This window comes from Crocuta crocuta, unplaced genomic scaffold (assembly GCF_008692635.1).
Source record: "Crocuta crocuta isolate KB4526 unplaced genomic scaffold, BGI_CrCroc_1.0 scaffold646, whole genome shotgun sequence".
In the NCBI taxonomy this organism is placed as follows: domain Eukaryota; kingdom Metazoa; phylum Chordata; class Mammalia; order Carnivora; family Hyaenidae; genus Crocuta; species Crocuta crocuta.
Window position 1 is genome coordinate 1,092,142 of NW_027530851.1, and position 16,019 is coordinate 1,108,160.

The window sequence follows — 16,019 nt, forward strand, 5'->3', positions numbered from 1 at the left end:
CCTTTCATGGACATAATGTTTCTTTTTAGTGTTGTGCGTCAGTGACCACTTTATTAAAAATAAATTAACAGCATTCTTGGTTAGAGAAAATTGAAAGTCACAAATAAGGTAAATATAAAAGATTAGTATTTGCATGAGGTTCTTTTCCTTATATCACTGGAAGAAGTCACTTCTTTTTTCTTTCAAAAGGAGTGGTTCTTGGAAAGAGACCTGAAGAGTCAAAAGCTTTTTGTGTGGTGACTAATACTCATAGAATTTTCTCCTCCTAGAATTCTCTGGCTTATATTCTTGTGAACTGGTATATAATCTCACAGAAATTCATCTTTTAGTTTTGAATTCCAATGGAACTTTTGAGAGAAAGACAGCATTCCAAGTCAGGCAGTCGGGTATACATTACATCTATAGGTAGACACTCATTGCATCGGCATTAAGCCTAATGGACTCCAACTAATGTTCTATTTCATGTGACAAAGAAAAATCTTACCATGTCACTTCCCTACTTAAAATCTTTCTTTTTCCCTGTCCCCATTTACAACATCTTCCAGCTCAATTTCACTAAATGCTTTTGTGTGGCAGGCCCTTCCCTTTCTGGTTAACTTGGAACAGTCTCAGAACAAAGACTTTTTTTCAGTTATACAGCTGTGGCCTAGATCACAGCTTTCCAAATGTTAATGTATTTATGTGTCATCTGGAGATCTTGTTAAAGATGCAGGTTCTGATTCAGGAGTTCTGGGGTCATGCCAAGAATCTAACAAGCTCCTAGGTAAGACAGTAGACCGCACTTTGGATAGCAAGCCTCTAGATATATATGACCTCGCATCAAATTGATATCAGTACCTGGACCCAGATAACCAAAAATTTAGATTCTTTGACTTTGAGGTTGCATCAGATTTTGACCTTTCTGTTTATTGGTAATCTCATAAAGATCCCGCATGATCTGGACTTCCTTCCCTTTCCTTACCCTTCCTTACTTTACATTTGAGACATAACAAACTACTTAAAATTTCCAGAACATATCAAACACTTTCACATCTCAATGCCTTTTCAATACTGTGTCTTCTGCCTGTCCCAGCATCTGTGCTCCTTCCTTTAAAGCTCAGCTCAGCTCTTGTCTCCTCCACTAATCCTTCTCTAATCTCTTTGCCTTGTAATTGTTTAATTAAATGCTTCCAGTATTCTCCCACAATGTGCTGTGTTTTCTGTTATAATTTTCTCATAATAGTTTCAATGTGTTTACTTTTCTGTTTGCTTCAAGATGGGGCTTCTTGGGAGGAAGAGGTTATGCATTTTATCTCTGATACCTAGCACCAATCACAATGCCTGAAACATAGTAGGTTTTCATTAAAGTTTGCTGAATGAATGAGGAAGGGTGGTGGATGTGTTATAGTTATGCAATTCATGAAGTTTGAATTGAGAGTAATACAAACTAAAGTCATAAAAAGGTAAGTACAGGATGAGATAATACTGAAGATATAAAATGTTAGTATATGATTAAGTGCCAAATGAGGATCATAAAAAATAGCTGTTCTGAGGTCATTGGAGGAAAATGTCCCTGTACATTTAGTACTATTTTATTATTTATTCCGGTTGTTCCACAAAAGATATGAGACAGTTGACAACACTATGTGTGAGAGTTAATGAACATTTTGAACACATACATAGTTAAGGGAATAGTATGAGAAAAGGAGGGAGTTATGAAAGTATCTACTCAGGACTTGAGGAGCAGATATACTAGCATATTTGCAAAAAATGGCGCTCATTAAATACTGGGCAGGAAGGATGGTGTGCTGGACTTTCATTTCCACTCTCTACCTTGGAGACGGACTTCTGTGGCAGCATCAGCAGGTCTCTTGTCTTCTGGCTTCTGGCTGACTTTGGCCAAAGCAGGGTACCCTGGCAGAGGATCAAATGGAGGGAGAAGAGTGAGGTCAGGATATTTATTTTCCTGTGTTGCCCAGAACTGTCTGTGCCTCTGTGTAAATTGCCTCTTTGTTAAAATCTCCTTAAATTACTCTGATTTGAGTGGGCCCCTACTCCCTGTTGACACTCCGATACAATTGCAGAGTCATTTAATGCTAGATTGGATAGCACTCTTAATAACTTTTAAGTTAACCATTGATGCTATAAAAATGTTTTCAGTGCCTGCTATATATCAGGTAAGATACTATGAGGAGGGGGTTCTATAAAGAAGAATTCTGAAAGCAAACAAAGGAACCTGAAACCTTGTACTCATATTGTTCACATTTTAGTGTAGTAAAGAGGATATACATCATATTGGAAGTAGGGAAAAACTGATGTTTAAATCCCCACAGTTCTGTAATGTTTTTTTACATCAGCCTTTCATTTACTGTTTAGGTATAAAGAATAATGCCTCAGAGATGTAGTTCTTGAGTTGTTCCCTTTTTACTTGGAGTAGATTACCCAGAATTTTTGCCTCTCCTCTTTCCTCTTGTTGATGTTCTGGTTATTTCACTGCTCACTCTCCTTCCATCAAGAGATATAAAAGGAAAATAAATGGATGAAAAGCTTAACTTTAGTATCAATGATAAAAGGTTTATTAGGAAAGAGACTGAAATTCTGAACTAAAGTGAAGCTTTCAGTTTATCTGGGCTGGTCTGCCCCCTATTGCCATAAAGATATCAAGAGATGTTCCCAGCTTGTCAAAAATCAAGAGATAAAATGGACAAAAAGTCTTGTTTTCACAATGATGAAGAAAAACAGGTTAATAAATAGATTGGATGCTTTTAATATAAGGCTCTGGTGTACAGACCTTCTATCTTTGGATCTCGGGTTGTAATACAACCTTGTTTGCAATACATACTTAGATCATTGTTGATTCATAGGAACCTAATTCTGTGACCCAGCAAAAATAGATCATAAATCCCTGCAAGGGAAGACATGTTTGTAGTTTGACCTTGGAATGATGAGCTAAAGGTGCTGAGGAAACCATAAATCTAATTTACAATAATAACAAAAATAAGGTTGTTTATACTTTGCCCAGTGCATGAAGTGAAAATCTAATATTTTTCTTAGTACATGCTGTACACTTTGCCAAGCTTGATTAAAGTCCTGTTTAGTAGGTAGCTAGGAAAGGAACTGAATAAAAACACTTTATACAAGGCTTTAGACTCCTACTTTGTTCTTCCTTATTTCTTTTTTTAAAAAGTTTTTCAACTCTTCCTTTTTTTAGGTTCCATTTATGAAATGTTTGGAAATGAATGCTGTTTATCAACAGGAGAAGTAATTAAAATTATTGGTCTCAAAATTAAGAAGATCATAGCTGAAATTTGTGAGCCCATTGAGGGTTGTGAACATCCACAACCGTTTGAGCTGCCAATGAATTTTCCAGGTACAGTAAATTGCAACCATTTCACATTTGTAAAACTATTGTTAATAGATATATACATCTATACAATTGAAAACAATACAAAGTGATAGATTTTTTTTTTCACTCTAGGAAAGTGGATGAAAAAAATTAGAATTTTTTTTACATACAATGTTATATGCTTTCAGGTGTACAATCTAGTGATTCAGCAGTTCTATTCATTACTCAGTGCTCATCTTGATAAGTCTACTCTTAATCCCCTTCTGTTTCACCCAGTATCCTACCCACCTTCCCTATGGTAACCATCAGTTATTCTCTATAGTTAAGAGAAACTCCACATATGAGTGAAGTCTTACAGGATTTGTCTTTCTTTGACTTATTTTACTTAGCATTATACTCTCTAGATCCATCCATGTTGTTGCAGATGGTAAGATTTCATTAATAAAATATTATTTCATTAATAATTTATTATAATAATATTTCAATAATAATTTCATTAATAAAATAATATTATTTTATTATTCCAATATTCATAATAATGAATAATATTCCATTATATATATATGTATATATATATATAACCTACTCTAGATATATTTTATATTCCCATAATATCTTGGTTACCAATTACATGTAACTTATTGGATAGTCATTGATGATTTTCTTATTTTTAAAAATTATTTTAGAGAAAGAAAGAGGGAGTGGCAGAGGGAGAGAGAGAGAATCTTGAGCTTGACTTGGAGCTCAATCCTACAGCCCTGGTATCCTGACCTGAGCCAAAATCAAGAGTCAGATGTTCAACCAGCTAAGCCACCCAGGTGCCCCCATTGATGATTTTCTTATTTGCCTTATTCCCTAAACCAGGGGTTGGCAAAAGTTTTTTTTTTTTTAATAAAAAAAAACATAGTGGATATTTTAGACTTTGCCACCAGATGGTCTCTGTCACAATCATTCCACTCTGATGCTGTAGCATGTAAGAAGCTATAGGTGATCTGTAAACCAATGGACATGCTGTGGTTCAATAAAACATGTATTTATAAAAACAAGTGGCCGGAAGAATTTGGCCTGCGAACTGTAGTTTGCTGACCTCTCCTCTAGACTAAAACTTCTGAACAGATAAAGTATCACATATATGACTTTGTGTATCTAGTACCAACCACATTTCCAATAGTTGTTTATTGAATGGATGAATGAATGAATAAATGATTAGCTGAGGAGAAAATCTAGTAAAAATTTACAATATGATGTGATTAATGGTATGATTGAAATATGCATTGATTCCATAAGAGCCTTGATGAGGAATATCTAACTCTTGTTAGCCATGTTTCAACATGGATTTTGAAGTCATTTTTTCTGAATTCCAATTCTGCCACTTGTTAGCTGTATAACCTTGCCAACTTATTTACCCTCCTCGGATGAAAAATGGGAGTAATAATAATATCTATCTCCTAGTGTTTTGGGGAGGATTAAATATTGAAATATATTTAAAGTGCTTAGAATGATACTTGTCATATAGCAAGGGCTATAAAAATGTGTTAGCTTTTATTACCATTATTATTATTATTATTATTATTATTATTATCAACAGCAGCAGCAGTGGAGATAAGTTTTTAAAAGCTTTTGAAAGAATGTTATACTTGAGCTCTGGTTTGAAGAATGAAAATAATTATCCATATGAGGAGAAGATTCTTCCATGTTCTTCAGTATCTTCTTCCTTTCAATTAAAATCTTACCCATTGTTCAATTTTATTTACTCCTTCCTACCCCCATCCTTTATAGCAATGGTTCTCTAACTTGGCTGCACATTGCAATCACCTAGGAGATTTAAAATATCATGATGCTCAGGCCACTTGCCTGAGATATTCTGCTTTATTTAGTCTACAGTGAAGTCTGGTTACCAGAGTTTCCTAAAGCTACCAGGGTGATAATAATGAGCAGTCAAGGTTGCAAACCATGACTTTATAGGACATTTTCCCAAGTATTCTAATTGGATGTAACAATTCTCTTTTTGAATCACTATACTCTTTCATGCTTTAATCATTGCATTTATCACATTTTGAATGTAATTGAAATTATTTGTGTGCTTGTCTTATGAGAACCAACTGCTTAATAGATTGCAACGTTGCTGACAACAGAATCTGAATCTCTTTATTGCTATAATCCCCACAGTGTTTAGAAGACATATATAATAAATATTTAGTAAGTTATAATGACTAGAATCTTCTAGTAGAAAGAGTGTTTCTTATTAGAGTAGTGAAAACACCTACATTTTTTGGGAATATATATATTTTATATATTATTATTTATTATATTTAAATAAAATACTTATTATAGGTAATTAGCTTATATGACTATAGAGATTGGCAAATCCAATATCTGCAGAGCTGATTTTTCACAAAATCACTTACTTTTTAATTAACAGTTTAATTTGCAGAGTGACTATTTAGAATATCTTTTTTGAGTTTTCAATTTACATAATAGGCTTGGATCAACTGAGCAACAATTTAAAGAAAATTATCTGCAGGGGCTTAGGGGTAGCTGAGTCGGTTAAGTGTCAGACTTCAGCTCAAGTCATGATCTCATGATTCATGGGTTCAAGCCCCACGTTGGGTTCACGTGCTGACAGCTCAGAGTCTGAAGCCTGCTTCAAATTCTGTGTCTCCCTCTCTCTCTGCCCCCCCAAATAAAATAAACATTAAATGAAATTTTAAGTTTCTAAAAAAAATTTATCTACAAAACGACTTTTAATGTAACCATCAGGGCTGAAATGGAGGGGTAAAGTGATTGGTGATGATATACTTTCTTTTAAAGAGTGATGATGAAAGAGATTTCAAATATAGGAGTATTTTTGGTACATTAGCACTAGGGAGAAAAAGAAATTAAGGCCACTAATATTTTTTAAATTAATTTCAATAGAAGCATCTCTTTATTTATACTCTATTTAAAACTCAATTTAAACTCTCAGAAATTAAAGTCAAAAGTATTTTAATATACATTTTAAACATCCTTTCTTATTTGGCAATTTCCTAAATTTCCTTTTGTTATTGGTTGCTCTGCGGATGCCTATTGGTTTGTAGTGCTGTTCAAGTCTTCTATTCCCTTAAGAATCTTCTGCCCAGATCTTTCTATTATTGAAAGTTCCAACTATTATTGAAGTTTCCAACTATTACTGTGAACTTTTGCTTCATGTATTCTGGGGTTATGATGTTAGGTGTATATGTGCTTATAATTGTTACTCTTCTTTTTTTTTTTTTAAATGTTTTTATTTATTTCTAGGAGAGAGAGAGAGAGAGACAGTGTGAGCAGGGGAGGGTCAGAGAGAGGGAGTCACAGACTGAAACAGGCTCCAGGCTCTGAGCTGTTTGTCAGCACAGAGCCCGACACGGGGCTCGAACCCACGAACCGCGAGATCATGACCTAAGCGAAAGTCGGACGCTTAACCGACTAAGCCACCCAGGCGCCCCTAATTGTTACTCTTCTTGATGAAGTGACACTTTTATTATTATGTAGTATTCTTTGTCTCTAGTAAAATTTTTATTCCAAAGTTTGTTTTGTCTGATAATAGTGTAGTTACTACAGTTCTCTTTTGATTACTATTTGCATGATCTATATTATATTCTTTTACCTCCAGACTATTTGTGTCTCTGAAATTAAAGTATGTTTCTTACAGGCAGCAAACAGATGATAGATTTAATCTGTTCTGCCAATCTCTGCCTTTTAATTGGAATGTTTAATTTATTTATACTTAATATAATTACTGATAAAGTAGGATTTACATCTACTATTTTGCTATTTATTTTCCATATGTCTTGGGCTTTTTGTGGTATTTTTTGTTAAACAGATGTTTCCTAATGTACCTTTTTAAAAATATTTTATTTATTTAAGTAACCTCTACATTCAGTGTGGGGCTTGAATCTACAACCCCAAGAACAAGAGTCACACACTCTAGTTACTGAGCCAGACAGGCACCCCTCTAGTGTACCATTTTATCTCCCCTACCTTTTTTTAAAACTTAAAACTCCATTTTATAGAGGAGTTTTAGGTTCATAGGAAAACTGAGCAGAAGTTGCAGAAATTTTCCATATGATAGCTGCCTCCAAATATGCACAGCTTCCCCAATATCAAAATACCTTAAAGTCTTTTTATGGTTTGATAGCTCATTTCTTTTTAACACTGAATATTTCATTGTTTAGATGTGTCACAATTTATTTAGGAGTTTACCTACTGAAGAACAACTTGGTTGTTTTTAGTTTTGGCAATTATAAATAAAGCTGCTATAAACATTCATGTGGAGGTGATTGCATGGATATAAGTTTTCAGCTTGTTTGGTTAAGTACCAAGGAGCATAATTGCTGGACCATATGGTAAGAATATATTTAGTTTAAAAAAAAACTGCCAACTGTCTTCCAAAATGGCTATACCATCTTGAATTTCCACCAGCAGTGAATGAGAGTTTCTGATGTTGCACATCCTCATCAATATTTTTGTGGTCAGTGTTTTGAATATTGGCTATTCTGATATATATATACACATACCTTTGATATCTCATCATTGTTTTAATTCTCAATTCTTTAATGACATACTATGTTGAACATCTTTTCATATACTTATTTGCCATCTGTATATATTCTTGGATGAAATGTCTGTTCAGAGTCTTGCCCATTTTTTTAAACAGGTTTTTTTTCTTATTGTTGAGTTTTAAGAGTTCTTTGTATATTTTTGATACAAGTCCTTTTTCAGATATTTTCTTCTATTTTGTGGCTTGTCTTATTCTTTTGGCAGCATCAATTACAGGCAAGAATGAAAAAAAAATAACCAGGAGCCTGGCTTATTAATTATTTCTTTGCTAGATTGTCTTTGGTGTCATAACTAAAAAGTCATCATCAGACCCAAGGTCACCTAGATTTTCTAAAAGTTTAAAAAAATTTTCTTAATGTTCATTTATTTATTTTGAGAGAGAGAGAAAGAGAGAGCAGGGGAGGGACAGACAAGACAGTGAGAGGGAGAGAATCCCAAGCAGGCTCCACACTGTCAGTGCAGAGCCTGATGCTAGACTCAAACACATGAACCATGAGATCATGACCAGAGCCAAGATCAAGAGTCAAATTCTTAACCTATTGAGTCACCCAGGTGCCTGATTTTCTCAAAGTTTTATAGATTTGCATTTTACATTTAGGTTTATGATCCATGTTGAATTATTTTTTGTGGAGGGTGTAAGATCTATGTCCAGATTCTTTTTTTTTTTTTCATTTGGATGTCCAGTTGTTTCAGCATCATTTAGTGAAAAACCTTTCTTTGCTCCATTGTATTACTTTTACTCCTTTGTCAAGCATTGTTTGAGTGTATTTATTTTATTTTATTTTATTTACTTAATTTAATTTTATATTCACTTTTTAGTATTTATTTGAGAGAGAGAGAGAGAGAAAGAGAGAGAGAGAATGAGTGGAGAAGGGGCAGAGAGAAAGAGGGAGACGGAAAATCCCAAGCAGGCTCTGTGCTGACAGTACAGACACAAGGCTCAAACTCACGAACTGTGAGACCATGACCTGAGCTAAAGTCAAATCACAGATGCTTAACCAACTGAGCTGTCCAGGGTTGTATTTATATTAAAATCCACTTGTTCATTGCTAGTATATAAGAAAGAGATTGATTTTTGGATATTAACTTTTTTTAAATTTTTTTTAATGTTTATTAATTTTTGAGAGAGAGAGAGAAACTGAGCAGAAGAGGAGCAGAGAGAGAGAGGGAGACACAGAATCAGAAGCAGGCTCCAGGCTCTGAGCTGTTAGCACAGAGCCCGACGCAGGACTGGAACCCACAAACTGTGAGTTCATGACCTGAGTGAAATCAGGCGCTTAACCAGCTGAGCCACCCAGGTGCCTCTGGATATTAACTTTTTATCCTACAATCTTGGTACACTCAGTTGTTAATTTGGTCAATTTTTTATACATAGACAATCATATTATCTGTGAACATAGTTTTATTTTGTTTTTCCCAATCAATACACCTTTGGTTTCCTTCTCTTATTGCATTAGCTAGCACAGTGTTGAAAAGGAGTAGAAACAAGGGACATCCTAGCCTTGTTTTTGATCTTAGTGGGAAAGTTAGTTTCTTAAGTATGATGTTATCAGTAGGTTTGGGAGGTTTATTTGTTTGTTTTTTGTTGTTTGGTTTTGGATTTGGGTTTTTTAAGATATTCTTTATTGAGCTGAGGGAGTTTTGCTCTATTTCTAGTTTACTAAGAGTTTTTTGTTTTTGTTTTTCCTTCTATATTGAATGGATATATATTGGGTTTTGTCACTTTCTTTTGGCATCTATTGATAATGATCATATGATAGTCTTCTTAGCCTAATAATGTGAGGGATTACACTAATTATCTCTCAGCTGTTGAGCCAGCCTTGCATAAAGGGATAAATCCCACTTGATTGTGGTGTATAATTCTTTTTATAAATTGTTGGGTTTGATTTTCTATATTTATGAGAAATACTGATCTGTGATTTTTTCTTATATCTTTGCCCAGTTTTGATACTGAAATAATGCTGGTCTCAAAGAATGAGTTAGGAAATATTCCCTTTACTTCTGTCTTCTGAAAGATGTTGTGAAGAATTGGTATGACTTACTTCTTTAAATATTTGGTAGAATTCACCATTGAACCTGTCTAGTCCTGGTGCTTTCTGTTTGAGGAGGTTATTAATTGTGGATTCAATTTCACTAATAAGCATAGACCATTCAAATGGTCTATTTCTTCTTGTGTTTGTTTTGGTAGAATGTATCTTTCAAGGAATAGGTCCACCTCAAATAGGCTATCAAATTTGGGGCATGGAGTTGTTCATAGTATTTTATTATCCTTTTAATGTCCATGATGTCTTCTCTTTCATTTCTGACTTTAGTAATTTGTATCTTTGCTTTCTTTCTTTTTTTAACCTGTCTAGAGGCTTATCTATTTTATTGACATTTCTGAAGAGAAAGCTTTTATTTTTGTTGACTTTTTCCTATTGATTTCTTCTTTTCCATCTTAACTGATTTTTCCTGTAACTTTTATTATTTCTTTTCTCCTGCTTACTTGGATTTAATTTGTTTTCCTTTCTTCTAGTTTTCTAAGGTGGAAGCTTAGAGACTGATTTTAGATCTCTCCTATTTTTAATATATTCATTTAATTCAGTCTCCCTCTAAGCACTGCTTTCACTTCATTTTACAGTTGATAAGTTGTATTTTCATTTTTATTTAGTTAAAAGTATTTTAAAATTTCTCTTGAGTTTTTTTTTTCTTTAATTCCAAGTGTTATTTATTGGGAGAGGGTAGTTGTCTTTCTGTGATTGATTCTATTTTAATTCTACTCTGGTTTGAGAGCATGTATTATTATGATTCTATTTTTAGAAATTTGTCAAGATGTGTTTTATTGCCCAGATTGTGGTCTATATTTGTGAATGTTACGTGTGAAATGGAGAGGAATGTGTAGTTTGTTGTTGGATAAGTGTCCATAGATGTCAGTTATATCCACTGATTATGGTGCTGTTGAACTCGACTATGTCCTTACTTTTTTCTACTTGTTGGATTTATCTATTTTTAATATAGAGGTGTTAAAGTCACCAACTATGATATTAGATTAATCTGTTTTTGCATTCAGTTCTCTTAGTTTTTGCTTTACATATTTTGACACTTTTTTGGATAGGCATATACATATTGAGGATTGTTAGGTCTTCTTGGAGTAGTGACCTTTTGTCATTATATAATGCCCCTCTTTATTCCTGATAACTTTTCTTGCTCTGAAGTCTGCTCTGTCTGAAATTAATATCCAGCTTTCTTTGGATTGGTGTTACCATGGTATATCTTTATCTATCTCTTTACTTTAATCTATATGTGTCTTTATATTTAAAATGGATTTCTTATAGAAAATATATAGTTGGGTCTTGTCATTTGATTGACTCCGATAATCTGTCTCTTAGTTGATGTATTTAGACCATTGGCATTTAAATTATTTATTGATGATTACATTTAAATTATTGATTATTGCTATCCAGGTGATCCTTAAACAAGGTAGAGGTTAGATCAGCAATTCCCCACAGTTGAAAATCTGCATATAACTTTTGACTCCTCCAAAACTTAACTACTAATAGCCTACAGTTGGCTGTAACCCTTACCAAAAACATAGACAGTTTATGAACACATATTTTGTAGATTATATATATTATATATTGTATTCTTCAATAAAGTAAGCTAGACAAAATGAGTTGTTATTAAGAAAATCACAAGGAAAAGAAAATATATTTTAGTACTGTACTTGAAAAATATCTGTGTATAAATGGACCTGCACAGTTCAAACCCATGTTGTTCAAGGATCGACTATAGTTACATTATGTCTACAGTATTTGTTATTGTTTTCTTTTTATTGCCTTTGTTCCTTTTTTTCTATTTTTGTCTTCCATACATTCTCTGCCATTTGTAGTTTAATTGAACATTTTGTATGATTATATTTTCTAATCTTTCTTAGCATATCCATTATACTTATTGGATTAAAATAACCTTTTGTTAGTGTTTGTCATATGACTTGCAATATAAATTTACAACTAATCCAAGTCTAATTTCAAATAACACCATATTCCTTCACATATAGTGTAAATACTTTATCATAACAAAATATTCCTAAATCATTCCTCTTGTCCCTTATATCATTGCTGTGATTCATTTCACTTATACATAAGCATATACGTATAGCTCAGCATACATAATTAAATACATTGTTGCTATTATTACAAACCTTTGCCTGTTAGATCAATTAATAATGAGAAAATAAAAGTTTTTATTTCACCCTCACTTACTCCTTCTCTGGTGTTCTTTTCTTTATGTAGATACAAGTTTCTGACCTGTATAATTTTTCTGGTCTCTGAAGAAATTCTTTTTACACTTCTTGCAAAGCAAATCTACTGGCAACAAATTCACAGTTGTTGTTTGTCTGAGACAGTCCTTAATTCTCCTTCACATTTGAAGAAGAATTTGTCAGGATACAGAATTCTAGGTTGATTTTTTTTTTCTGAACACTTTAAATATTTCATTCTACTCTCTTGCTTGCATGGTTTCTGAGTAGTTGGATGTGATTCTTTGTTCATCTGTATGCAAGGGGTTTTATTCCTCTGGCTAATTTCATGATGTTTTCTTTATCTTTGATTTTCTGCAGTTTAAATATGATATTCCTATGTAGCTGGGGTTTTTTTGTTTGTTTGTTTCTTTGTTTTCATTTATCCAGTTTAGTTTTCTCCAAGCTTCCTGGATCTGTGGTTTGTTGTCTGACATTAATTTGGTAAAACTCTCCGGCATTGCTTCAAATATTTCTACTATTCTTATTTTTCTTTCTTTCCTTTATATATTTATATTCCCATTATACAGATGTTGCACCTTTTTGTTGTTCCACAATACTTAGATATTCTGTTCTGTGTTTTCATTTTCTTTTTGGTTTTATGTTTTGGAAGTTTGTGTTGACATATTCTCAAGCTCAGAGATTCTTTCTTCAGCTATGTCCAGTCTACCAAAGAGCCCATCAAAGACATTCTTTATTTCTATTATAGTGATTTTGAACTTTAGCATTTATTTTTGCTTCTGTCTTGCGTGTCTTTATTTCTATTTACTTTGCCCACTTTTTCTACATTATCCTTTTAGGCCCTATCATATTAATCATAATTGATTTTAAATTCCTGGTCTGATTATCCCAAAATCTTTGCCATATCTGAGTCTGATTCTGAAGCTTGCTCTGTCTCTTCAGTTATCTTTTTTGGTTTTTAGAATGCTTTGTAACTTTTTCTTGATAGCCAGACATTATGTACTGGGTAGAAAGAGACTGTAATTAATAGGACTTTAGTAATGTAATAGTAAGGTGTGGTCGGAGGGGAAGCATTCTATAGTCTGATGATTAGGCCTCAGTATTTTTATAGGCCTGTGCCTCTGAACTATGAACTTCACAAGTTCTTCTCAGTCTTGTTCCCCATTCCTTATGTGGGAAAGAGTGGCTACAGTGGAGTTGGGTATTCCCCTTCTCACATGTGGAAGACTAGAACAGCTAGATCTGGGTATTTCCATTCCCTCAAAGGGAAAGACTAGAGTAGGTTTTAGTTGCATATTTTCGGAGTGGAAGGCTAGAGTGGGTGTTAGTTGTATGTTTTCCTTCCCCCGGGTCACTTAGTCCTAATAAAACACCAATAGTGTCTCTTAAGGGCAAGCCTTATTAAGAAGAACAGGATGTTCTGACCTATTTTGAAACGTGTGTGTGTGTGTGTGTGTGTGTGTGTGTGTGTTCTCTCCCCCTGCCAGAAGCATGAGGAGATTTTTCTCTAGTATTTACTGTGAAAGCCTGGTCAAATTCCTAGAGGTAGAACTTACAAAATTATGAGAGCTCCCCTATGATTGGGACCCTGGAGCTTTTTCTCTCAGACTTGTCTATTCTGAGCTTTTAGCAGTTATAGCTCATATTTTTCTAGGCTGGTATTTGTTCCTATGCACTTCTCTGGTTAAGTTCTGGTTCTCTGTACTTGCCTATCTGTCTCTAATTTTGGAAGCATTGGTTCATCCTCTGACCTCACTTCTCTAATGGATTCAAGAATAGTTGCTAATTTTTCAGTTTGTTTGGCTTTTTACTTTTTGTTGGGCAGAGTAACAACTTCCAAACTTTTTATATGCCATGCCAGAAACCAGAAGCCCAGTGCTTTTTCCTCCCATATATTTTTAGTTGTTTTCTAGTGGTTGCATAGGGATTGCAACTAGATTTATAAAAATCTAGTTTTGATTAACTAATTGAATTTTAGTTATATGTATAATTTGACTCCTTTGTAGTTTTATTCCCTACCTTATCTTTTTAATTGTTATTATCATAAAAACTATGTTTATGCATTATATGCCTACCAACATAGTGGGCATTTAATTATGATTATATATATTATAATATTTTATATATTATATAAATTCTACAATAATTTATGATTATTCTTTATGCAATTGCCTTTTAAATTAGATAGGAAAAATATTTGAAAAGTACACTTACGCTTTATTTGCTGTTTACATTGATAGCTACTTTTACTACTACTTTTTATTTCTTGACACAGAATAAATTTCCTCTCTCGTGTCCTCCAGCCTGAAGGATTTCCTTTAAGATTGCTTGTGTGGCAGTTTGGATAGTAATAAATTCTCTCAGGTTTTGTTATCTAGAGATGTAGTTAACACACAATATTATATCATTTCTGGGTGTACAATGTCATGACTCCACAATTTCATACATTATGCTATGCTCACTACAAGTATGGGTACCAGTTGTCGCCATACAACACTATTACAGTATCATTGATTATATTCTTATGCTGTGACTTTTTTTCCTGTGACTTATTCATTCCATATCTGGAAGCCTGTATCTCCCACCCCCCCTTCACCCATTTTACCCATCTCACTACACTCCTGCCCACTGGCAACCATCAGTTTTATTCTCTATATTTACAGGTCTGATTCTGCTTTTTGTTTGTTTGTTTTTTAGAGTCCACATATTAGTGACATCATATAGTATCTGTCTTTCTCAATCTGATTTATTTACTTAGCATAATATCCTCTGGGCCCTTGCATGTTGTGCAAATGGCACAATTTCATCTGTTTTATGGCTGCATAATATTCACACACACACACACACACATCTGCTTTATCCATTCATCTGTTGATGAACTCTTAGGTTGCTTCCATATCTTGGCTATTGTAAATAATACTGCAACATAAGGGTGCATATATCTTTTCAAATTAGTGTTTTTCATTTTCTTTGGGTAAATAGTAGTAGAATTATTGGCTCATATGGTATTTCTATTTTTAATTTTTTGAGAAACTTTCATTTTTAAAGGATACATTTTCTGTATAGAGAATTGGTTCACAATTATTTTCTTTTAATGGCTTAAATATGTCATCCTAATGATTTCTGGCTTTCATGGTTTCAAAGTAGAAATAAGCTTTTAATCTTACCGAGAAACTCTTATACTTGATGTCTTTCTCTTTTGCTGTTTCCAAAATTCTCTATTTGTCTTTGGTTTTCAATAGCTTGATAAGAATGACATGAATCTTCAAGTTTATCCTATTTGGAATCTGTTGAGTTTTTGAATATGTAGATGAATGTTTTTCATCAAATTTTGGAGGTTTTGGTCATTATTTCTTTAAAATTCTTTGCATGTCTTTCTCTTCTTTTGGAACACACATTATTCACAAATTGATATGCTTGATGGTGTCCCATTTGTCTTTGAGGCTCTGTCAATTTCTTTTTTGTACTTTTTAATTTTTTGTTTCTCAGAATGAATAATCTCAACTGACCCTATCTTAAAATTTGATGTATATCTCTGTTTCATAAGACTTCATTTTCATACTTCCTTTTTAGTTCTTTAGACATAGTTTTTCTTTAGTTCTTTGAACACATTTAAAAGAGCTTATTTAGATTCTTTTTCTAGGAAACCTAATGTCTGGGCTTCCTCAGGAATAGTTTTTATTGATTGCTTTATTTCTCCCAGTGGATTGGTTGCACTTTCTTGTTCTCTTGCCTGTTTCATACTTTGTTTTTGAAAGTTGGATATTTTAAACAATATACTATGGCAACTCTAGAAATTGAATTTTCTCCCCTCCTCAGGGCTCCTTGTTCTTGCTGGTTGTTGAGTGATTTTTTTTTTTTTTTTTTTTGGTTTTTTGA

At 33.4% G+C, this 16,019-nt stretch overlaps 1 protein-coding gene across 1 annotated transcript in view; it reads left to right on the forward strand.

Annotated features, from left to right (window-relative positions):
- THEMIS (thymocyte selection associated) overlaps nt 1–16,019 on the forward strand; it is a 179,128-nt gene that overhangs the window by 36,861 nt on the left and 126,248 nt on the right. Inside the window, exon 2 of the mRNA XM_077769437.1 lies at nt 3,191–3,349. Within this exon, the coding sequence (XP_077625563.1) occupies nt 3,191–3,349 (159 nt within the window). The remainder of the gene's footprint in view (nt 1–3,190; nt 3,350–16,019) is intronic.